Here is a 23,570-nt window from a genome sequence, read left to right on the forward strand (position 1 = left end):
AGCAGGAGAATCCAAGACTCGAAGAGAAGAGAGTGGAAGAGTGCGTGGGGAGGGAGAAAAAGAGAGAGAAAGAGAGAGAGCGCGCACGCATGCACGCGGGAGAGAGAGTCTGAGAGAAAGCACTTTGGCTCCTCCTTTTATATGTTTTTTCCCTCTACCTGGGCCTGCCCTATGCAAATTGGGCTTAGCCAGGAGTGCTGTTTGTTCTGTTTGTTCCGCCTGAAGTCTTCACTCTGGTCCTCGGACCTTCCTTGTCTTTTAGCCACCGCCATTTTGGATTCCTTTTCCCTATTCTACCTACCTAACAAAGGCAAATTGAAAGTGATTAAACAGGAGATGGCAAGAGTGAAAGTCAACATTTTAGGAATTAGCGAACTAATATGGACTCAAATGGGTGAATTTAACTCAGATGACCATTTAGATATCACTATGGTCTGAATATTTATGTCCCTGCAAAAGTCATGCTGCAATCCTCATGATTGATGTGATGGTATTAGGAAGTGGGACCTTTGGGAGGTGCTTCAGTCACAAAGTGGAAGCCTCATGAGTGAGATTAATTCCTAATAAAATAGCTCTGAGAGATTCCAAGCCCCTTCCATCAAGTAAGGACACAGCAGAAGGGTGTCAGCAGGACTTCCCTGGTGGTCCAGTGGTTAAGACTCTGAGGGTTGGATTCCCAGTGGAGGAACTAATTGCCTACATGCCACAGAGCAACTTAGCCCATGTGCCACAACTATTGAGCACACGCCACAACTAGAGAGTCCACGCACAGCAGCAAAAGATCCCACATGCCGAAACTAAGACCAGAGGCAGCCATATATTATACATAAAGTAGCAGCAATAAACCAGGAAGATGGCCCTCACCAGAAGGCAACCAGGCTGGCACCTGCAGAGCTGTGAGCAATAAATTTCTGTTATTTGTAAGCCACCCAGTCTGTGGTATTCTATAATAGCAACCTGGAAAGACTAAGACAGTTATTCCCCTTTTAGTTTTGGGTTGACTTTCTAAATTAACATTTAGGGGAAAGGAATTAAAAGTCAATTTATCCTTAAATACGGGTTTCCTAGGTGGTGCTAGTAATAAAGAATCTGCCTGCCAATGCAGGAGACACAAGAGATGCTGTTCAATCCCTGGGTCGGGAAGAGCCCCTGGAGAAGGAAATGGCAACCCACTCTAGTATTCCTCCCTGGAGAATCCCATGGATAGAGGAGCCTGGCAGGCTATAGTCCATGGGGTTGCAAAGGGTCAGATATGACTGAGCAACTAAACACACACATTCTTAAATACATATGTGCTATTAGGGTTCAACACACACATTTTCAGTAGCCCCTGGTCACTATACCATCAACAACTAGAGGAAAATTACTTCTGATCTGGAGGAAAGGGGAAGGAGAATTTTTAACAGGTTCACAAACAGGGAAAGTCCCAAGAAAATGAACTTTAGAAGGTGCCTGATATCTTTAAAGTGAGTTGAAGTTTACCATGAATTCTCTGGAAATTGCTTTTCCTGTACGCAAACAACTACTTGCTAGTCTTTCTGTGGCGAATTAGCAAATCCTCTAGAGTTTTGCATTTAGGAGGGGAAGGAAGAACTAATTATATCCTATTTCCCACTGGAATTCTAAGTCTTTTCATTGATTGTCATGTGTATGATGAGACTGGGAGTCCTGTAAAGAACTTGAGAGGAATAGTCAGGGAAATAGTCAGAGAATAGTCTATTCCTGGCAGGAATAGTCAGGGAAAGGAAGGGTAAAAGACAATTTTAGTTCCATCAGACTTCCTCTTCCTCTGTTTGTATTACAGGAGCAGATCACCTCCATTGGGATAGCTACTTTCTGAGGAGAATGTCTGATTGTCCTAGAATGTATCATGCATTTTCTTCTTTTTCTGTAACACAAGATGATCACAAGTATCCTTTTCAACCTTCAGTTACTGCAACATCTGAGTCATCTCAGTCTCAGTTTCTTCATCTGTAAAATGGGGATGACATTAGTATCTATTATATAACATCAGTTGTTTGGAGGACTAAATAATGTAAATGCTTGTGTGTTCCTCACAGGGCTTCCCTGATAGCTCAGTTGGAAAAGAAGCCTCCTGCAATGCAGGAGACCCCGGTTGGATTTCTCGGTTGGGACAATCTGCTGGAGAAGGGATAGACTACCCACTCCAGTATTCTTGGGCTTCCCTTGTGGCTCAGCTGATAAAAGAATCCGCCTGCGATGAGGGAGACTTGGGTTCGATCCCTGGATTGGGAAGATTCCCTGGAGAAGGGAAAGGCTACCCACTCTAGCATCCTGGCCTAGAGAATTCTATGAAAAGCAGTATAGTCCATGGGATTGCAAAGAGTCAGACACAACTGAACGACTTTCACTTGTGTATTCCTCATTAATTTTACAAACTTAAACACTTCTTAAAGAGCGAGTATTATTGTGGCAGAGAAAAAGGAAACGTGTGTTTACTGGAAAGAAATAGTGTTAGCAGGAAACAAAACAGACAAGAACCCCGTGGTTGCTATGCAGTTAGGTTTCCGCGGAACCGTACACACCGTCTTTCACTGTTGTCGCTACGAATCTTTTTCCCGTTGTACCTCAGACCCTGCTCTCTCCGCCCTCGGGAAGCGAAAGCCTCGCCACGCTCTCAAGTGCATGCTGGGAGTTGGAGTCCCCTTAAAGGCCTCGGGTGGCCGTGAGGTGAGCCGCGTAGCTGGGAGCCACTAGCACGTGGCGGGAAGGGGCGGTGCGCACTAGCTGTGTGTTCCCTAGAGCCGCGGGAGCTTCCCGCCCTCGCGCCTCGCGTCGCGGCGCCTCCCGTCGCGGTGCCCTCCCGACATGCCCGAGGAGGCGGGCTTCCCGCCGGCCAAGAAATTCCGGCCGAGCGCCGGGCCTCCGAGCCGCGCCAGGTCCTGCCCTCCCGGGCGGCGTGCGGTGATGCTGCTGGCAGCGGGCGCCGGCGGAGGAGGTGGAGGCCGGAGGCAGCAGCCGCCCCTGGCCCAGCCCTCGGCCAGCCCGTACCCCGAGGCCGTGGAGCAGCAGCGCCGGAATCTGCCCATCTTCCAGGCGCGAGGCCAGCTGTTGGCCCAGCTCCGAAACCTGGACAGCGCCGTCCTTATCGGTGAGTGACCGTGCCGGCGGGTCCTTCGCTCCCCGTTCGTTCTCTTGAGAGAACAGCTTTTCTTAGGTGCTTCTCACCGTCTTTCATCCGTTTCTGCAACAAACCTGACCGCCTATTTCTGTTCGGGGCCAGAAGAGGGGCCTCGGAAGGGAGTCGGGCAGTCCCCCTTTCTGGAGGTGCTCACGGTCCGGGCGAGTGACCACGCGTTAGGCAAAAACTCGCCTTCTGGGCCGGAAGGATAGAGGGATGCACCGGAGACTTGGGGGAATTTAGAAAAGTGGATCTGAGCCGGTACTGAGGGGACGGCGAGGGGGTGGACCTAGAAAGGCGTTGGACACAGAGGAGAGAGCCTGCGGTATAAGAGACAAAGTGGAGACGAGACAGTCCGGTCTGAGGGAAGAAGTAGTTTCTGGTGCACTAACTGAGGCAGAGTTGAGGGCCGGGAACCGATTGCAAGGGGCTTTGATCCCCAACGTTTTGAGTAAGAGGAGCCCCTGAAGGACGGAGAGGATGAGCCTTCAAAGAGGAAAGGAGATCTAGGAGAGCTGATAGTCTAAGAAGCAGAGTTGTAAGAAGAAGAGAGTGAACAAATGCAAAAATGAAGTCCAGTGAGTAGGGACCCAAAAAATGCCCACTGGATTGGGTGGGAGTTATTGATTGGGAATGGAGGTGAGCTCTGTTTTGGCAGAGCTGTGGGATGGGAGCTGATTTGTCATTGGGCTGGAAGTGAGGATCTCATGAAGGCAGTGGGAACAGACTTCTGTTTCGAGAAGAAGCAGGGGGACGTAGCGGACCTTGCAGGTCTTCATAGGTTAAGGGGAAGAACTCAGTAGAGAGGGAGGCTGAAGATGGAAAGTGGGCACTAACAGCAGAGACGGAGGGCATGGGGAAAGGGGGCCCTTGGCAACAAGGGTTAGATCTAGCGGTGGCCTGGAATAGAAGGAAGGCCATGCAAGAGGTTAGAGGGCTGGAGGAAGGTGGTAAGAATGGAGTGACTGCAGAAGAGCTTGTAGGAGATGGAGGGAGACTGTCTTTGAGGATTTCATTTTTTCTATGAAGTAGGTGCGGGAGCTCTGCTGAGAATGGGACTTACGGGGTCCTTGGGGAGGATGGGGACAGGGGAAAGGGGCTGCAAAAACAAGGGTCAGCCGTGGTGCTGGCACCCAGGTGCATTTGGCCCCATGGCAAACTAAGGTCATTGTCTGCCCAGTTGGGTTATTTTACTATAGTGATGCTCAGTTTCTTTATTATTATTTTAACTTTAGCTGCATGAGGTTTTTGGTTGGGGTGCTCTGGCTTCTCTCGTTGCAGAGCATGGACTCTAGAGCTCCAGCTTAGTAGTTGTGGCGCTTGGGCTTAGTTACTTCGAAGCATGTAGGATCCTACTTCCACGAGGGATCGAACTTGCATTCCCTGCCTTGGAAGGCAGATTCTTAACCACCAGACCACCAGGGAAGTCCCCAGTGCTCAGTTTCTTGGCGTAGGAGCAGAAGAGATGGGCAGGGAAACCTTGATCGAAGTTTGGGTTTTGCCTGATGAACTCAGTAGGAGAAGTGCAAGATAATCAAGTTCTTCGTCCATGATTCGTGTCCAGGTCAGGAAGGATGAACCATAGGGGAGAAAATGGAAGGCCAATGGGCCTGTAGGACTCAGTAAGTCGGTAGGGCGGCGGGGCGGGGGCGGGGGGTGCGGCAGAGTGGGCAGTGGTAGTTGTGGAAGGAGGGATGCCCAGGCTTACAGTTCTGTGTTCTGGTCAGGTGCTGGGAAGGAAACACAGGAGGGTACTAATAAGGTTGGGTGCTTACTGTATGTAGTGCTCAGGTACATGAAAGAGACAGGCTTCTGTCCTCCCAGGACTTCTGATGCTGGAGGCAAACAGAAACGTCTCAACGCTCTCACACAGTGTAGAGTGATCAGTGATGGAGGAGAGATGAACGAGGCGCTAAGGAACACAGAGGAGGCAGGTGCAGCCCTTGGGGAGAAAGTTTGAGGTCTAACTGATCTTGTGGAGTTTGTCACGCAGGCAGTGTGGGAGCAGATACTTCAAAATTGAGTGGGCAAAGGCAGAGGGTTTGAAAGGAGGCGGCAGGCTGGGTGAGGAGTCTGCTATGGCTGCAGTGTCGGAACAGATGTCTCTTCATGTCAATACATTTACATCTCATTTATCCCTTCGAAAAGTAGGACTTTTTATATAACAGCTGTATTTCACTGTATGTCTTTACTGTACTGGTTACTATTGCTAACCATTTACATTGTTTCCAAACTTAACTGTCATGAGCAAAGGTGAATAAAACACTTTTGAAGCTGATTCTTTATGCACACCATTATTTCCTTAGAGTCAGTTCTTACACGTGGAATTGTGGTTCAAGGGTATAAACATTTTAAAGATTTTCCTACTATAGTTTGACCTTCTGAGAAGCAATTCCAGTTAACCCTCCACTAGCAGAATTCATGGGTACACATTTTCCCATGACTTTATCAACTTATTTTCTTTCTTTCTTTTCTTTAATATGTATTTATTTTTATTTTGCTGCACCGGGTCTTAGTTGCAGCATAGGGATCTGTAGTGGTGGCATGCAGGATCTAGTTCCCTGACCAGGGATTGAACCCAAGCCCCCTGCACTGGGAGTGCTAGGGAAGTCCCTCGAGTATTTTTCTTATGTCTTTTCCTTCTGACTTTGATCTGTTGGGTTTTTTGTTTTGTTTTGTTTTTTGGTGAAGTTTGTTTCTGTTCAGGTTTAAATGAGACTTGTTTTCTTTCCTAGGAGAAACAGGCTCAGGGAAGACAACACAGATCCCTCAGTACCTGTACGAAGCGGGGATTGGCCGCCAGGCCATCATTGCTGTGACCCAGCCTCGCCGAGTGGCTGCCATCTCTCTGGCTACCAGAGTCTCTGATGAGAAGAGAACAGAACTTGGGAAGCTGGTACCTAACTTCTTTTTCACTAACAGTTCTTGGTCCCCCACACCTCACTCCCGCTCTCCCCTGCCACCTCCCTGACTTTTTTATTTTTCTAAACAAGAGTACTTATACATCTCAAGCTTCTTTCTTTCTTTTCTTTGTTGCCACGTTTCTTTCTTGCCACAGTTGTTTCAGACTCAGTTCTTTATTAGTTCCTTAGAGATCAGAGGGTCTGTCAGTCCCATTTGCTTTGCTTTCAAAGTCTGTTGGAAAATAGAATAAATTAGTTGTTTTCCTTGAGCACTTTTAAGGCTTCAGGAACACTTGCTAGGTCTCTTGTCTGTATGTCTTTCTACAAACTTGTAAGCATTTTCCTAGCATATAGGTGGTTATTGAGAATGAGTTCCAGAAGTGTATATAAGTCAGATTTATTTGTGTTCACACATTCGACTTAAAAACATCTTGGGCATCTTCTCACTTGCTTCGTTTGAAGTAGCTGAGGGGAGGGAACTAGTGTTACATTCTTTGCAGAGTTTCTCATCATTGCAGTTGAGGGCGTGTGTCCATTTTCCTGGGAGCAGGGCAGGGTTGGAGTGGGTCATGTTCACTGCACTAGCACCAGCGCCTGGTGCCGTGCTGGGCACACTGGATGCAGCAGACATGTTTGCTGAATGAATGAGTGGTATCTCCGCGCAGGTCGGCTACACGGTGCGCTTCGACGATGTCACCTCAGATGACACCAAGATCAAGTTCCTGACCGATGGCATGCTCTTGCGCGAGGCCATTTCGGACTGCCTGCTCCGAAAGTACAGCTGCGTCATTTTGGATGAAGCCCATGAGCGGACTCTCCACACGGATGTGCTCTTCGGGGTGGTGAAAGCTGCACAGAAGAGGCGAAAGGAGCTGGGGAAGCTGCCTCTCAAAGTGGGTGCAGCCGTTCTGCTGCGGGACTCGGGGCAAAGGTGCTGGGGGTCGGGGGGAGGGCAGTGCGGCTTCCCAAGCAGCCCTCAGGGCTTGGCAGGGCACAGAAAGGCTGGCCCGAGCCTTTCTGCCACCCTCCGCGCCCTTCTCGCCGGCAGGTGCTTGTGATGTCAGCCACGATGGACGTGGACCTGTTCTCCCAGTATTTCAACGGAGCCCCCGTTCTCTACCTGGAGGGCCGGCAGCACCCGATCCAGATTTTCTACACCAAGCAGCCCCAGCACGATTACCTGCATGCCGCCCTGGTTTCCGTATTCCAGATCCACCAGGTAGGCCGCAGGGAGTGGATTCCTGGAAAGGCCTGTTTGACCTTGAACAGTCAGCCTTGAGAAGAAAAGCTGCCAGACCAAACTGCTTTGTAAGCTGTGTTCTTTAGGTGAATAAGGAATTTGTTTGCCATGTCTCCGTTTTTATACTTTTTTATAGTATCTCCCTTTTCCTCTAAAAAAAAAATTAAACCCTGGCCAGCATGTTTCTTCAACTGAGCTGGAAAACCTCCATGTATTAGAGCAGTGGCCCATGCGCACAATGTAATCAGAACCCCCAGTAAGAAGCACATTTTGTGTTGCAACCAAGACACCACGTGTAGAACTGAGTAGAAAGGAGTCTTAGGAAACACTGCCTCCTTTTACTCCATGTGATATTCTGTCTCATTGAACAATAAAAAGTTGGTGTATTAGCCAATAAGGGGGTGCAATTTAGAGTTCTCTTTTTAAAAAAATGTGTTAGAGAAACATTTCAACAGTTTTTTCATTTTAGTAAACATTTATTTAAAAATTTGAGTGTATCACCTCATTTTTTGGTTTAACTTGTATGTAATTGACTGTTTTTACCTTCCCATTAACTTTCTGAAAATATCTAGAAGTCAGCTTTTTTAAAAAATATATTTATGTATTGGCTGCTTCAGGTCTTCGTTGTGGCACACATCGTCTGTGGTCGCAGTGCACAGACTTTCTAGTTGTGGCACACAAGCTGGTAGTTGCACTCCCAGGCTTAGTTGCCCCATAGCACGTGGAATCTTAGTTCCCCGACCAGGAATCAGAGTCATGTCCCCTACATTGAAAGGGATAGTCTTAACTATGGGACCATCAGGGAAGTCCCAGTCAGCCTTGTTTAGCTGCCAGAAGCAAACTTGAGATAAGGGTATTTTATGAATGATACCTGTGGTGCCCTCAAGTTATGTAATAGCTTTGATGAGTCCTCCTAGTGATGAGCTTTTGTTGTTTTAGATTTTATCCTGTCTATGTGTGTGTACCTCTGAACATTTGTCCTCTTAACACTGAGCTAAAAAAGTATATGCACACACACAAATACATAGATACATGTATGCAAACATAGCCATATTATATATACAGAAAGAAAAAAATGGTGTTAGTCACTCAGTCATGTCTGATTCTTTGTGACCCCGTGGACTGTAGCCTGTCAGGCTCCTCTGTCCATGGAATTCTCCAGGCAAGAATACTGGAGTGGGTTGCCATTTCCTTCTCCAAGGGATCTTCCTGAACCAGAAATCAAACCCCAGGTCTCCCACATTGCAGGCAGATTCTTTATTGTCTAAGCCATATCTGCCTTTATTACATGTACACATACATACAAATATAGGTAGTCAGACATGACTGAGCAACTTGCACACCTTCACAAATACAGATAATTATTGAACATTTTTCAGTTATTTTGCCAAACAGGCACTCTACAAATTAATGTATCTAAATAGACTTCAAAGAAGATTGGGTCATGGGTATATGTACTTAACACTTAGATGTTCTTCCCTTTTCAAGGCGAAGGACCCAGTTAACCCTGAGATCCCAAGCCCTTGCCCAAGTTCTGGGTGCTTTGGGGGTTTATGAAAGTGCGTTTGATGGCCTCATTCAGTAAGGGCTCCTTTTCCAGCCTCTGGCAGTTTTCATGGATCAGGGTTTCTCTAAGTTGTCTCCTTTGTCACTTTCATCTTTCAAGATGATTATGAAAGGAAGGCAGCTCCAGGCAGATTTTATTTGCCTGTGTGGTTGTGCTTTTTCATGGCATGGTTCTTGTTGCAAAAAGCAATCTGGTAATTTCCCTTCCAAATTCCCTTAGTTTTTTATTATGTCTCTTTCTTCCCCCTTAATTCATTCTTAAACATAGCTGGCTAACCTGAATAGGATGCAGCTGTGCATTTGGTGAAGTTCCTCCCTCCCCTCCAAGGGCAACACCCAAGTCTAGGCTCAGTTACAGGTCCAAAGTTAAGAATAACTGGGAACTTCATTAACGGTCACTGTCCTATTCTGTGCCACCTGCGCAGCTGTCAAGGCCCAGGAACCCCAGGAACCCTACTCTGCCTTCTCTGTAGGAAGCCCCCTCCTCGCATGACATCCTGGTGTTCCTCACCGGGCAGGAGGAGATCGAAGCCATGAGTAAGACCTGCCGGGACATCGCCAAGCACCTTCCAGACGGCTGCCCCTCCATGCTGGTCCTTCCACTCTACGCCTCCCTGCCCTATGCCCAGCAGCTGCGCGTCTTCCAGAGGGCCCCAAAGGTGAGTGCACCCTGTCTCCCGCCCAGCCCCATCCCTGGGTACCCAGACGGATGCACCAGTGGGACCTGCGCCCCTGTCAGCAGGCTCCAGATAAGATGTGTGGACAGGGTGCCCAGGTATGTCTCTCACGAGCCAAAGACGCAAGCATGTAATGCAGGGCTGTAGACATGGCTCTTCCATGGTAGGAACAGGGAGACATGGGGATGAAGGAGAGACGCAAGCAGAAGCCGGAAGCTCCCTGAGTGACTCTCCCAGTGTCCACAGTAAGCAAGCATGTGTCCACCGTAAGTTTCCTGGGACCCCTGCTGTGCCAGGTGCTGCGCCAACACCAGACACACACTGTCCTTCATCCTCTCAAGAACCACAAGGCAGGTCACCATTCCAGTTCAGAAACCCTGAGGCCCCAAGGGGTGAAGTGATAGATGTCCATGGGGCACAGTAGGTACCAGGCAGGGCCAGGATCCCAGGCCACGTCTACTTCCTCCTGACTCTAATGCCCATCCCACCACCCCTCATCACCTCAAAATAAGCCTTTAAGACTGAAACACACCCAGCCCCCCAACCCAGTACTGACCCGGCCATCAGTATTAATAACTGTCCAGATAGCGGAGTCATCTCTTCTTGATCATGAGTGAACTGTGACAGTTAGCAATGAGGAATATGTTTTCAAACTTCTGCATCATACGTGTGTCATGTGGCTTTTTGGTTTTCTTCCTCCTTTTAGGGTTATCGCAAAGTGATCATTTCAACCAACATCGCTGAAACCTCCATAACCATTACAGGAATAAAATATGTAGTTGACACGGGCATGGTTAAAGCAAAGAAGTATAACCCCGGTGAGAACTTGTGGCCCCTGGCGTCTCTTCTCTGTGTAGTGAGCGGCCCGTGGTCCCGCAGTTTCCCCACCTGAGCATTTCACGTCTGTGAATAACCAGGCACCCCGTCTAGCAGGCAGGGCCACAAAGACATGAGAGGCAGGGAAGAAGAGCCCATCTGTGGCAAAGCTGGGGACAGAGGGTCAAGGACCTGGGCAGAGGGACTGAAACTCCATCAGAAGGTGGGCGAGAATGGTGGCTGTCAGGCCAGGGACAGCCTGATACCACATCAGAGGCTTCCTGGGGAATGATATCTGAGCAGAGCTGGTTCAATCCCCAGTCTCCCAGAAAGAAAGCAGGACCCCAGCCCCAGCTGGGCCAAGGCACTAGCTGTTACCCGACTGTGTGCAGTGCGCAGCTTGCTTGAAGTCATTTTTATTCGGGTCTGTTTTCTACCTTGCTTTATTCCACGGAGGATTTGAGGCAGCTGACATGATAGCTCCCGGATGTTCACTTCAAATGAACTGCTAAGCATTCAAGGATGCTGACTTTCACGTGTGTTTCTTGGGGACCATGTTTGTGAAAGGGCTTGGTTCTCCGCACTGTCTGGCACGGCATACACCTTTATCAAGAAAATCAGTCTCATTTACTCCTAGGTGTAGTGACATGACGCCGTCTCTTTTACAGTAGAGCAGGAGCGAGGACGTGGCACACAAGGGACTGGAGGCGTTTCGTTTTGGGGTCATGATCAGTGGGCGACCAACCATCCTGCTTTGCTGGAAACTGGGTTTTGGCACTGAAAATGCCACCTCTTGGAGGACCCCTGCGTGCTAGGCCGCCCCGGGGGTTGTTTTCAACTGTGACCTAAGCCAAGGCCTCTGAAATCTACTCCCCTTGGCCACTGCCCCAAGCTCAAGGTCCTTCTGATGCTGTAGTCACAGATTTTGCACAGTGTTCATGGCGAGGCCTCTTTTCACCGCAAACCAGTCTGGTTACGTGCTTTCTGACATATTGTTGTTTAGTCACTAAGTGGTGGCCAGCTCTTTGTAATACCATGGACTGTAGCCTGCCAGGCTCCTCTGCCCGTGGAATTCTCCAGGCAAGAATACTGGAGTGGGTTGCCATTTCCTCCCCCAGAAGATCTTCCTGACCCAAGGATTGAACCCACATCTCCTACATCAGCAGGTGGATTCTTTACCACTGAGCCATGAGGGAAGCCCACTTTCCAATGTAGCCTTGAGTTTTTCTGGACTCATGTGTTGCAGAAAGAATCCTGGGTATCCCAAGGAATGCTTCTCATTGCCTCACGTTCTAGAAGGAGTTTGTTCACATGATCAGCAGAGCTCTGACTTGGCCATTCTCCCACCAGACAGTGGGCTGGAGGTGTTGGCTGTGCAGCGGGTATCAAAGACCCAGGCCTGGCAGCGCACGGGCCGGGCCGGCAGAGAGGACAGCGGCATCTGTTACCGGCTCTACACGGAGGATGAGTTTGAGAAGTTTGAGAAGATGACGGTGCCAGAGATCCAGAGGTAGCCAGTGGGGCTCCCCACCTGCCATCTGTCCCGAGGTCCTGTCCCTGCAGCCTGTATCTCCTCCAACTGACGCTCCTTAGTGGGTGGCTCTGCCTTGCTGCCCGGGGGGTCAGGCACCCTCGTGAACCACCTGTCTGTCTGTCTTGCAGGTGTAACCTGGCGAGCGTGATGCTGCAGCTCCTCGCCATGAAAATCCCAAATGTGCTCACCTTTGACTTCATGTCCAAGCCGTCTCCAGGTAAGTGGAGTCTTCAGGGAGGTGGGCACACAGGAAGGGGCCGCCAGTGGGCTCCACACAGCAGGCCTACTGGCACTCTCCTTTTTTTATTATTATATATTTATGTGTTTTTGGCTGTGCTGGACGTTTGTTGCTGCGCAGGCTTTTCTGTAGTTGCGGCGAGGAGGGGCTACCCTCTAGTTGCGGTGACTGGTTTTCTCATTGCGGTGGCTTCTCTTGTTGCAGAGCACAGTCTGTAGGGCACGAGGGCTCAGTAGTTGCAGCTCCTAGGTCATCAAGCACAGGCTCAGTAGTTGTGGCGCGTGGACTTAGCTGCTGCGTGGCATGTGGGATCTTCCCGGAGCAGGGATCAAACCCATGTCTCCTGCATTGGCAGGTGGGTTCTTAACCACTGAGCCACCAGGGGAGCCCTTGGTATCCTGTTGTTTAGTATAACTGGGGGGAATAACAACCTTAACTCCCAGAGAAGAGTCTCACAATTACGGAAGAGACCCGGTGCTGTTCACACCACGTTGGTGCAGAGTCAGGGGCTTCGTGTCGGCACCATCTTGGGTGGGTTCCGTGGTCACAGGAACCAGGGAAGGTAGTGGAGGGGGGTCCGCGGGTTACTGCAGCCCCAACAAACTTGGACTTTTGCAAAGGGACTGAACAGATTGTGTTTCTTTGCTTTCAACTGGAATTTGATGGGTCTCTGCCCTTCACTGGGAATTTCTCCATGGAGGAAGAAAAAATAGTTGGGATTCTTTGTCATAGTAGCTTAGCCCTCGGCATCCCTTCAACACATACATTTCCTTTTTTTTTAAAGTGAGAAGTGCAATTGGTTAAAAAAAAGTAAACAGTGGGTAGGTAGACATGGACCTCCACAGGTCCCTCCCCCACGCCACCACTGTGGCCGCTTCCTAGTGTCTCCTAGAGGAAATCTATGCGGGTAAGTACATACAGTCTCCTTTTCAAAACATAAATAGCAACACTCTTTCAGTCCATTCTATACTTTTTTTTTCTATCAGTTACTAAATTCCTACATATAAAGGAGGAACGGGGACTTCCCTGGTGGTCCAGTCAGTGGTTAAGACTCTGAGCTCCCAATGCCGGGGTCACAGGTTTAATCCCTGGTCAGGGAACTAAGATCCTGCATGCCGCGCAACACCCCACCACCACCACCAAATAAAAGGAGGAACATACGTGTCAGGTAGAAGTAGCGAAGCCACACCTGTGTGCCCGTTACTGGGGCCACAGGCCCTGGGGCCACCTGTTCTCACCCCCAACCCCTCACCTCCTTCCCACTCCTCCTTCAAGGTCAGCCACCACCCAGGTTTGATCTGTGAGTCCCTTGCTTTTCTTGAATATCTATTGCATGCACAAGCATGGTTTTGGTTGGCGTGTTTATGTCTTGATTTTCTGGTGACCTTCCCTTTCATATGTCATGTTTTGTAAGGTTTACTTTTGATGTATTTTCATCACTTAAATACTATTCCATTCTATGAATAAGCCAAGATGCATTTATCCTTCTCCTGGTAGACATTGGCACGTTGCTTTTTTCACTTAATACATTTTATAGATCATTTTTTCTCTGTACATGTATATTTATTGCATCCTTAGACATGCATCTTTATGTTTAGTGGTAATACATTTACGTAGTTCAAATTAAAAAGGAATTAAAGAGTAAATAGTGTCCTTCCCTCCAGGGGCTCCCAAGGCCCCCTGGTGTTTTCATTGTTGTGTGTGTCCATCTGGAGACACAGGTCCCTGTACGAGGTTCAGGTAAATGAGTGTGCAATTCACAAGTGTAAGTTTGCTGGGCTTCAGATTTGCATACATATCGCCAAATTGCAGACCACTATTTAAAAAGAGAATTGAGGGTTTCCCTGGTGGCTCAGTGGTAAAGAAACTGCCTGCCAATGCAGGAGACACAGGTTGGATCCCTGGTCCAGGAAGATCCCACATGCCACAGAGCGGTTAAGCCCGTGCACCACAGCTATTGAGCCTGTGCTCCATTGTTCTCCGCAATGAGAAGCCCACACAGTAGAGAAAAGCCTGCTCACTGCAACGAGAGAAAAGCCCCATGCAGCAACGAAGACCCAACACAGCCAAAAATAAGCAAAATTATTTTTGGAAAATTAAAAAAATGAAAAGAGATGAGCTGAAGACAGTGATGTCATGAATAGTTTTGAAAAATACCTCATGGGGACAGTGTGGTTGTGGTCATTACTGTGGTTTGACTTAGGCTCGTCAGAAATGCACTGATGTGATGAAGCAGCTGCAGCTCCATCCTGTTTTGAGTGTTCAACTCCTTTTCATGTCTGTCTAGATCACATCCAGGCGGCCATCGCCCAGCTGGAGCTGCTGGGTGCCCTTGAACACAGGGATGGCCAGCTCACCCTAACTCCAATGGGAAGAAAGATGGCGGCTTTCCCACTAGAACCCAAATTTGCCAAAGTAAGTGCCACCGTCTTCTCAGTCCCCTCCCTGTACCTTACAGGTCGGCCATCCCACAGGGGACGCCTCAGCCCAGTGCTTCCATCTTCACCTTTTCTCTTAAACAGTTATCAGCGCCTGCTTTGTGTCGAACCTCGACTTAGGTTCTGTGTGATTCAGGCTCATGTTAAGTCATGTGTGTGTGTGTGCTCAGTCATGAGATTCTCTGCCACCCCCTGGACTGAAGCCCACAGGCTTCTCTGTCCATGGAATTTTCCAGGCAAGAATACTGGAGTGGGTTGCCATTTCCTCCACCAATGAAGTCATGAGCCCTACCTATATGGGATCAGACAAGAAAGGCAGCTGTCCCTTCTACAGAAAGTAAAATAATATACAAATGAATATATAAAAGAGCATAAGTTATATTGTCATGGTTTTAGAAACACCTGCCCCTTCACGCCTTACAAGGGAAGCTGCAGAAGCAATGAATGGAAATTCAGAAGCCAGGAAAAAACTGGACTCACACAGTGTTTCGTTGTGGTTTGCAGACCATCCTCCTGTCCCCCAAATTCCACTGCACAGAGGAGATACTGACCATTGTCGCCCTGCTGTCTGTGGACAGCATTCTCTACAACCCTCCATCACGGCGGGATGAAGTGCAGAGCGTGCGGAAGAAGTTTGTGTCCAGCGAGGGCGATCACCTCACCCTGCTCAATGTCTACCGGACCTTCAAGAACACCGGCGGGAACAAGGTAGGCCCTGTCCTCTTCCTCTTCTCACACAGGGCCTCCCTTTGGTCCTGTGTTTCAGGACACCTTCCCTTTTTGGCTGTGCCTTCTGAAGAGCCTCACAGAACGCTGGACGTCATTCCAGAGACGTGTGCACCAGAGATGCTACTAGGGAAGACACGACTTCAGCCTTTCTCTCTGCTTGTGTTTCCCTCCTACTTAACTTGGGCAGGTGAAGTGGTAATACCTGGTGACCCAGTTTCTTGGCTACCAGATGGTTTGTTTCCCCACCTGCCCCTAACTTTCTTCATAGCAGCTTTTGCTTGTGTGACATTTCCATTCCCGGGACCAAGATGGAAAACGGCAATACCTTCCTTCGTTTATCAGTACAATTTTAAAAGTAAATAAATAAAATATTTGGAGGAGTTCCCTTTTTGCCTAGTGGTTAGGATTCCAGGCCTTCACTTGCGTGGCCTGGGTTCAATCCTTAGTCAGGGAACTAAGGTCCCGCCTGTCGAGTGGCTGCCCTTCCCAAAAGAATCAATAATCGTGCCATAGCACGCATGCTTTAACTTTGTGTTTTAATGCAGTCAGTTCTTAAAAAAAAAAAGCCACCACCCAGGTTTAGTAGTTGTAAACATTTTGCTCTGTTTGCCTCAATTTATTTGTTTATTTTCTCTTCGCCACTCTGTGTGACATGTGGAACTTCCCTGACCAGGGATGGAACCCATGCCTCCTGCAGTGGAAGGGCAGAGACTTGGCCATGGGACCACGAGGGAAGGCCACGTCAGTTTATTTTTAAGGAAATAAATGCTGTGGACACAGCAAGAGCCCCAAGCTGCTCCTCGTGTAGTCCTCCCTGCCTCCTGTAACCACTGTCCTGAAGTGGGTCTGGACCTCCCTGGGCAACATCGTGCTTTCACTTCCTGTCCACGGGCATCGTATGCTACACATGCTTCCTCACACTACCCTTTTGCCACTTATTTCTGCCTGTGGCCCCGTCGTGCACATCCCGTCCAGGTCTCCTGTGCACAAAGGGGAGGGTTTCTCGGGAGCCGACACCCAGGAGTGGACCTGCTGGTCTAGGAGCAGCTGCATCCAGCTTCCCCAGAGTGTCAACACCTCTTTACCCTCCCCAAAGTCATGCAGAAGAGTTCCCATTTCCACCTACCTCTCCAACTTTGCTGAAATGACTTTCATGTTTTCCAGGTTGATGGATATGAAGTAGTTGTTGTTCAGTTGCTGAGTAATGTCCGACTCTGTGACCCCATGGACTGCAGCATTGCAGGCTTCCCTGTCCTTCACCATCTCCCAGAGTTTGCTCAAACTCATGTCCATCGAGTTGGTGATGCCATCCAACCATCTCATCCTCTATTGCCCCCTTCTCCTCCTGCCTTCAGTCTTCCCCAGCATCAGGGTCTTTTCCAGTGAGTCAGCTCTTCGCATCAGGTGGCCTAAGTATTGGAGGTTCAGCTCCAGCATCAGTGCTTCCAGTGAACATTCAGGGTTGATTTCCTGTAGATTGACTGGTTTGGTCTTCTTGCAGTCCAAGGGACTGTCGCGAGTCTTCTCCAGCACTGCAGTTTGAAAACATCAAATAGTATCTCCGTTATTTGAAACTGTACTGACTCGATTCCTCAAGAGACCAAGAGCCTTTGCTTAAGTTCATTGTCATTTGTAGTTAATCTCCTGTGAGTTGTCTGTCCATGTCCTTTGTGGCTGTACTGGATTCTTGGTCATTTTCTGACTGATCTGTAGGTGGTGGTGTTTTTTTTTTTTAATATATTCTGAAGGTCATCATTCTTTTTCCATTATGGTTTTCAATATGGTTCATGCTTTTTGATATAAAGATATTTTCTTGTATTTACTTTTGGCAACTGCAGTTTTCCCTTTGAATTCAAACTATGTTCTAGAAATTATGCTGGGACTTCTCTGGTGGTCCAGCAGTTAATTCGTGGTAGAGAACTAAGACCCCGAATGCTGCATGTTATGACTAAATTTTTTTTTAATTAAAAAAAATTATAATAAAAGTTATGCTTTATTTTTATCTCTGTAGAAGCGAGAGGACTGTGACATCTCTTTTTTTCTCCCCGTTCAGGAATGGTGCAAAGAGAACTTTGTTAACAGCAAGAATATGATGCTAGTAGCTGAAGTCAGAGCACAGCTGAGGGACATCTGCATAAAGGTATTTTTCTTCCTGCTGGTCTTTGGGGGGCTAGGCTGTCACCTTTTTCTAGGTGAAAATTCTCAAATTGCTTATCACTAGTGATTGCAGAAAAACCTCTCATTGTAGGAAAATTTTTAAATAAGAAAGTAAAAATTACCCACAACTCCACCTCTCACCAGTTTGGTCCATTTCCTGGTGGCTCTGCTTTTAAATATATTTTTACATGGATAGTTATTAATACATTGTATATATGATTTATATCCAGCTTTTATAAACTTTAATAGTGTTTTCCAATGTTACTAGAATTCTTCCTAAGTTTTTTTTTTTAGTGGAAATACCTGTCATTTTTTTTCAGTTTATAAAAGCAGTGCATACTTGTTACAAGTTGATAGAGTGCAGAAAATAGTGATATATATACAGCAGAAACCTACACAACATTGTAAAGAAATTATACTCCAATAATAAAATTAAAATAAGAAAATAGTGATATATTGTGTAGAAAGTATAAAAGTTTCTCTAATCTTGCGCCTCCAAAGAGAAGCAATAGTCCAGTGTAGATCCTTCTAGAATTTTTTTCTATGTATGTATGTTTTTGTTTATTCGTCCGTGTATTACGCATATATGTGGATATATAAATTTTCTTTTTTAAACAAGTTTGATGTATGTATTGTTTTGAAACTTGTTTTTTTCCACTTAGAGTGCGCCTTGAATTTCACTTTGTATCTGGGCTGTCTCTCAGTGCCTGTATCTGTCTATCGTTCTTTGTATTGACTTGGTAGCATTTCGCTCCGGTCTTCACTACAGTTATTTAACCAAGTCCCTAGTGGTGGTCATATGGATTGTGCTAGAGTGATCATCCTCCTGCATAAACGTCTGTGCTCTGGTGCACAGAGAATGAACTTCTGGATGGGGAATTTAGGTTTTGATAGACATTGCCAAGCCATCCACCAAAAAGTCTCCTCTCAGCTTATATTCCCTCTTAGAGGGCATGTTTCTATATTCAATGACTATGAGGCACGTTCTACCGCAGAGGTGGGGTGGTTTGTGTCGCAGTCTCCTGCGTTGAGCACTGAGTGTCCTCGTTTTGCTGCCATGAACAACTCTGTGGTGACCAGGCGTCTCTGTGTGTAAGGCGTCTTCTGAGACAGCCCCCAGTGCGGGCCATCCACATGCCCCTAGGAGACAGTTGTCACCCTTACCCAGGCCCGTGTCCAATGCCAGCAGCCTATTGTTAGCACTGAAGTAACTTCTTTCCAGGCTTCCCAGGTGGCTCAGTGCTCAGAATCTACCTGCCGAAACAGGAGACGCGGATTCAATCCCTGGTTAGGGAAGATGCCCTGGGGAAGGAAATGGCAACCCACTCTAGTGTTCTTGCCTGGAGAATCCCGTGGACAGAGGAGCCTGGTGGGCTACAGTCTATAGGGTCACAAAGAGTCGAGCATGACCGAGCGACTGAGCACACAAGTCTTTTCACAGTGGCCTGTTCTGTGTTGCATACATTTTTCCACCCTTGTACTTGAATGGCTTTCCTGCTAGACCATCCCTGGGCTTTGTGAGTTTTCTCGTCTTTTACTGAAGGTGGAAGTGGTGCTCCTCTGCCTGCGCTCACCTCGGGCCTCTGAGGCAGCTTCCCAGAGGTCCGCGTCCACCCTGGATGCGAGCCTCCTCTGGGGCCTTGCACCAGGCTGCGCGGTAGGCAGTGTGGCTCCATGCACCATGGGTGGCTGTGCAGTGCTCATGTCTGGGTCTTTTCCATGTCTCGCTTCCTCCCAAACCAGATGTCCATGCCAATTGTGTCCTCCCGGGGGGACACGGAGAGCATCCGCCGATGCCTGGCACACAGCCTCTTCACGAGCACCGCTGAGCTGCAGCCAGACGGGTCCTACGCCACCACGGACACCCACCAGCCGGTGGCCATCCATCCCTCGTCCGTGCTCTTCCACTGCAAGCCGGCCTGCGTCGTGTACACGGAGCTGCTCTTCACCAGCAAGTGCTACATGCGTGACCTGTGCGTCGTGGACGCCGAGTGGCTGTACGAGGCCGCCCCCGACTTCTTCAGGAAGAAGCTGAGGACTGCCAGGAACTGAGCCGCCCTGGTGCCAGGAGCCGGGCTGCAGCCGGCCTCGCTGCGACCTCTAAACGTTGGCACCTACAGAGGCCACGGTGGTTATGGGTGGGTCATGCCTGGCCTCCAGGAGCTTGAGAGCCTCTTTGTCTAAACTCCTCAGACTGAACCGCACAGACATGTAGAGGCCTGGGAGACTTCAAAATGATGCTTTGGGTTCTTGGTGGGCAACTTTGGGTGACTTCCTTTACTTTTGAGCCTCAGTTTCCTGATCTGCCAAGTGGGAGTGATGATACTTAAAGGATCGGAATCATGAGGCTCAGAGCAAGTGAAAAGAAAGTACCCAGAGCTGTGCGTGCCCATGATAAGCCACGGTAGACTGAGTGCCGAGGTGCTTGGTTGGTGTTACTGCTTATGTACGTGCCATGGATCGGGTACAGCAAAACCCCCAAGTCCTGGAGACTGCGGGGGATGGTCTGGAAAGGGGAGGTCGCAGAGGTCACAAGAGGTCACAGAGCTCCTGACCTTGGATCTGTTTGAACATCTATCTGCATGAAGTTTTGTAACAGAAAAGATTAACTTCTGTTTCAACAGGGAGGTGCTGAGCACCTAACCTCACTCCCCAGGGCAGGGAGCTTTCACAGCAGAGAGGCTAAGCACCTGTCCCCACCCTGCTTTCAGAGAAGTTCCTGAGTGAAGTATTTGTATCTTCTGAAGTGGGAAGGCTGATCTTATGTGTTGTCCTTCAGTCATGTCCAATTCTTTGTGACCCCGTGGACTGCAGCACGGCAGGCTTCCCTGTCCTTCACCATCTCCTGGAGCTTGCTCAAACTCACATCCATCGAGTAGGTGATGCCATCCAACCGTCTCACCCTTTGTCATCCCTGTCTCCTCCCGCCTTCAGTCTTTCCCAGCATCAGGGTCTTTTCTAGTGAGTCAGCTCTTCACATCAGCTGGCCAAAGTCTTGGAGCTTCAGCTTCAGCCTCAGTCCTTCCAGTTAACATTCAGGGTTCATTTCAGATTGTAGTGTGATGGCCTCCAGCATGGCCTTCTCTCTCTGTCTCTGGGCCATAAACCCATGAGCTAAGGAGTGACTGAGCTGAATTTAAGGCATTTCCCTTTTGGCCAGGCCTCTGGGGGTAAGTGGAAGTGAAGCCAGGCAGCCTTGACTCATCTCATCCCCTCATCTAGTGTTTATGTTCTTTTATCTTATTTCCTATGATGTTTTTCCTTCTTAGGGACCAGGGGACATCCTGGCTTTGCTGCTGGCACCTCTCTCACACTCATTTTCCACATTTGTCTGAGGGGATAAAGGGTCTCCACAGACTTCCTGTTCTCATATTTTGAGAAGGGAAAAGACACCAAAAGTCATTCTTAACTATTTAATTTGAAAATCGTTGTTGTTTAATAGCTAAGTCATGTCTGACTCTTTGCAACTCCATGGGCTGTGGCCCTCCAGGCTCCTCTGTCCATAGGATTTCCCAGGCGAAAATATTGGAGTGGGTTGCCATTTCCTCCTCCAGGGGATCTTCCCAACCCAGGAATCAAACCTGAGACTTTCCTTAGAGAATGTTTTGGCCTGGAAAATGCCAAAATTAGCACTTCTATTGTGCTTAATTGGTCTAAACACTATATACAGTATTCTGGTCATTACATACAGTGAATCATACAGCTTTTAAGCAGAGGCCTAAATGGCCTGAGAGATCCTTCAGTGATAATGGATGGTGTCTTCGTTTCGGTTCAGTGAGACCCTGGCGGACAGGAACACCCCTCCCAGGCCTCATGAGTCCACGGTGGTGTGTGTCAAGTTTGCCTCAGCACCAGCTGTGCGTCTGAGCAGTCAGACTTTTAGCCAGTGTTCCCAGCTATCTGGGCACGTGTGAATTCTTCTTGTTAAAAACAGTTATGTTAAGGCCAAAGAAGATTCGACAGATCCTAAATACCCTGTTTTGCTAAATTCTTAGATTTTTCTTGTTCTTACCAGGGCTGACTTTATGAAAAGTTATTCAGAAAAAAACTTAACTGTATTTTTCTCACTTATTTAAGAGTCCTAGGAGGTGTAGCCTGACTTGGTAAAAGAAATTACTGTATTTTTAATGAAACATTCATCACACTGGTAAAAAATATTGGGAGTGGGGTGATATGTTTCTCATAATGTTGCAAATTATGGTGGCTCAGACAGTAAAGAATCTTCCTGCCATGTGGGAGACCTGGGTTCAACCCCTAGGTTGAGAAGATCCCCTGGAGGAGGGCATGGCAACCCACTCCAGTATTCTGGCCTAGAGAATCCCCATGAACAGAGGAGCCTGGCAGGCTACAATGCATGGACTCATAAAGAATCGGACACAACTAATCAACTAAGCACAACTTTCTCTAGGGCAAGTAAAATTTAGCTTTTAATCATTTTTGTGCACCTCAGAGTTCTGAACTGTTTCAGGAAATCTTGTATTTTTTCTGACCAGGAGTATTGGGTAAATAGCTTCTAAATAAATGTAAATAGCTTCTGTGTTTCTCTACAAAGATATATTTATCATTGTAACATTCTGGTAGAGTTTTGATACAGTAGTTTTTTTATCAGGCTTTTTAAAAAGTTAACTTTTCAAGTAGCTGCTCAGGGACTAAATCAGATTGGAAAAGCCTATCCCTGCTCCATATTACTACAAAGAGATATATGGTTGTTTATACCTAGCTGCAGGGCACAGATAAGTACACTTTAAACTTTCTAAGAAAGTTAAATGTTTCAGTGATGTTACAATCTCATCTTGAGCTACTCTTTTCAATCCCTAAAATCTCTGATGGTGTGCTGCCTTTTTTTTTTCCAACCTGTGAAATCCATATCTGGGTGAATCACTAGTTCCCTTGAGCACCTTTGTGTATTAATAAATAGATGCACTCCAAGCAGATTGCATGCCTCAGATGTTTGTCTTCTGCTTCTAATAATCATGGAGGGCAGCACAGATCCCATTTACAAAGGGAAGAACTGCCCAACACCCAGTTCTTGGTAGAAACCCTTCCTTAATGTTGCATCTCTGCTAGGAATAAAGAGATGCCAGAAAGGAGGCAAGTTTGTGCTCTGTGGAAAGAACTGATTATATACTGTGATGCATAAATCCATTTAATTCAGCTCTCAAGAAAACCTGTGGCCAGGTGGCCAGGCATTTAGATACCATTCCTTGTGACTATAAAGAGACACTGCACCTGTGGGGAAGCAAGAGTTTTATTATATTTTATTTGATCAGAATACTATAACTTGCAGGAAAGAGCTCAGTTCAGATTTCTGTTGTGTTCTGAGACTCGTTTCTTATTCAAACAGGCATAGGTCTGTAGAAGCATCAGCATTTGCACGACTCAAACCCATTAAAAGTGAATCTAGTACATATTGTGTTTGGCTTCTTTCTTGGGTCTCCTTTCCCTTATTCACAGAATGCTGTTTAGAATATATTAATATTAGTCATATCTTTGCCACTGATTTGGAAAGATTTATTTTCTTGGTACCTTATAGTATCTTATGGTTCCTGGTAAAGTAGGAACATTGGTTCTTAACCAAAATCTAATGTAAGCTGTGGCTTCTTGCCCCCGAAAAATAATGTTCCATCAGAACCTGGGTGTAAGGTTGGAGGGCTGCAAAAATTAACCAGGCATCTTGCCTTCAGGAGCTCCAGGTCTGATGGGGGTAAGGGGCAGCTGCCAGGTAAACGAGCAATGCCAGGAGGTTTCTGCTGAGAAAAGAATGAAGTACAGAGACCCGGTCACAGAGGCATGAGTTCTGGTTTTTCAGGGAAGAGAGGAGGAAGAGCCAGGAAGGCCTTTCATGGGACATGACCTCAGAGGCTGGCTTTGGGAGTCAAAGGCAGCAAGAGTGCATTCCACGAAGTCACAGAAAGCCTGGTCATGCTTGAGAAAAGTAGATGGAAATTTGGAGAGTAAGCAGGCACTGGACAGAAGCCAATTAAACAGCAGTCCTGGGACACCGGACTCAGAGTCACTCAGCTAAAGAAGTTTCAGTTCAGTTGCTCAGTCATGTCTGACTCTGCGACCCCATGGACTGCAGCACTGCAGGCTTCCCTGTCCATCACCAACTCCTGGAGCTTACTCAAAC

General features: G+C 47.7%; 1 protein-coding gene across 2 annotated transcripts; it reads left to right on the top strand.

Annotated features, from left to right (window-relative positions):
• The first annotated feature begins 2,608 nt into the window (after positions 1-2,608).
• DHX33 (DEAH-box helicase 33) lies at positions 2,609-22,848 on the top strand. 2 transcript variants are annotated; one of them, XM_027517228.1, is made up of 12 exons: positions 2,609-3,112; positions 5,878-6,038; positions 6,711-6,938; positions 7,094-7,264; positions 9,370-9,510; positions 10,235-10,346; positions 11,695-11,854; positions 12,007-12,095; positions 14,404-14,531; positions 15,059-15,262; positions 17,337-17,423; positions 19,184-22,848. In XM_027517228.1, the coding sequence occupies exons 1-12, from the start codon at positions 2,830-2,832 to the stop codon at positions 19,490-19,492; spliced, it is 2,073 nt and encodes a 690-aa protein (XP_027373029.1). In that variant the 5' UTR covers positions 2,609-2,829; the 3' UTR covers positions 19,493-22,848. The 2 variants fall into 2 exon arrangements, with proteins under 2 accessions (XP_027373029.1, XP_027373028.1); XM_027517227.1 differs by having other exon boundaries at positions 2,610-3,112; positions 9,325-9,510.
• Positions 22,849-23,570: the final 722 nt, after the last annotated feature.

Source organism: Bos indicus x Bos taurus, chromosome 19 (genome assembly GCF_003369695.1).
Source record: "Bos indicus x Bos taurus breed Angus x Brahman F1 hybrid chromosome 19, Bos_hybrid_MaternalHap_v2.0, whole genome shotgun sequence".
In the NCBI taxonomy this organism is placed as follows: domain Eukaryota; kingdom Metazoa; phylum Chordata; class Mammalia; order Artiodactyla; family Bovidae; genus Bos; species Bos indicus x Bos taurus.

Coding starts and splice junctions, on each gene's coding strand:
- DHX33 (XM_027517227.1), top strand. CDS start 2,830: ATGCCCGAGGAGGCGGGCTTCCCGCCGGCCAAGAAATTCCGGCCGAGC. Junction 6,039..6,710: donor GAACAGAACTTGGGAAGCTG/GTACCTAACTTC, acceptor ATCTCCGCGCAG/GTCGGCTACACGGTGCGCTT. Junction 7,265..9,324: donor CCGTATTCCAGATCCACCAG/GTAGGCCGCAGG, acceptor CCTTCTCTGTAG/GAAGCCCCCTCCTCGCATGA.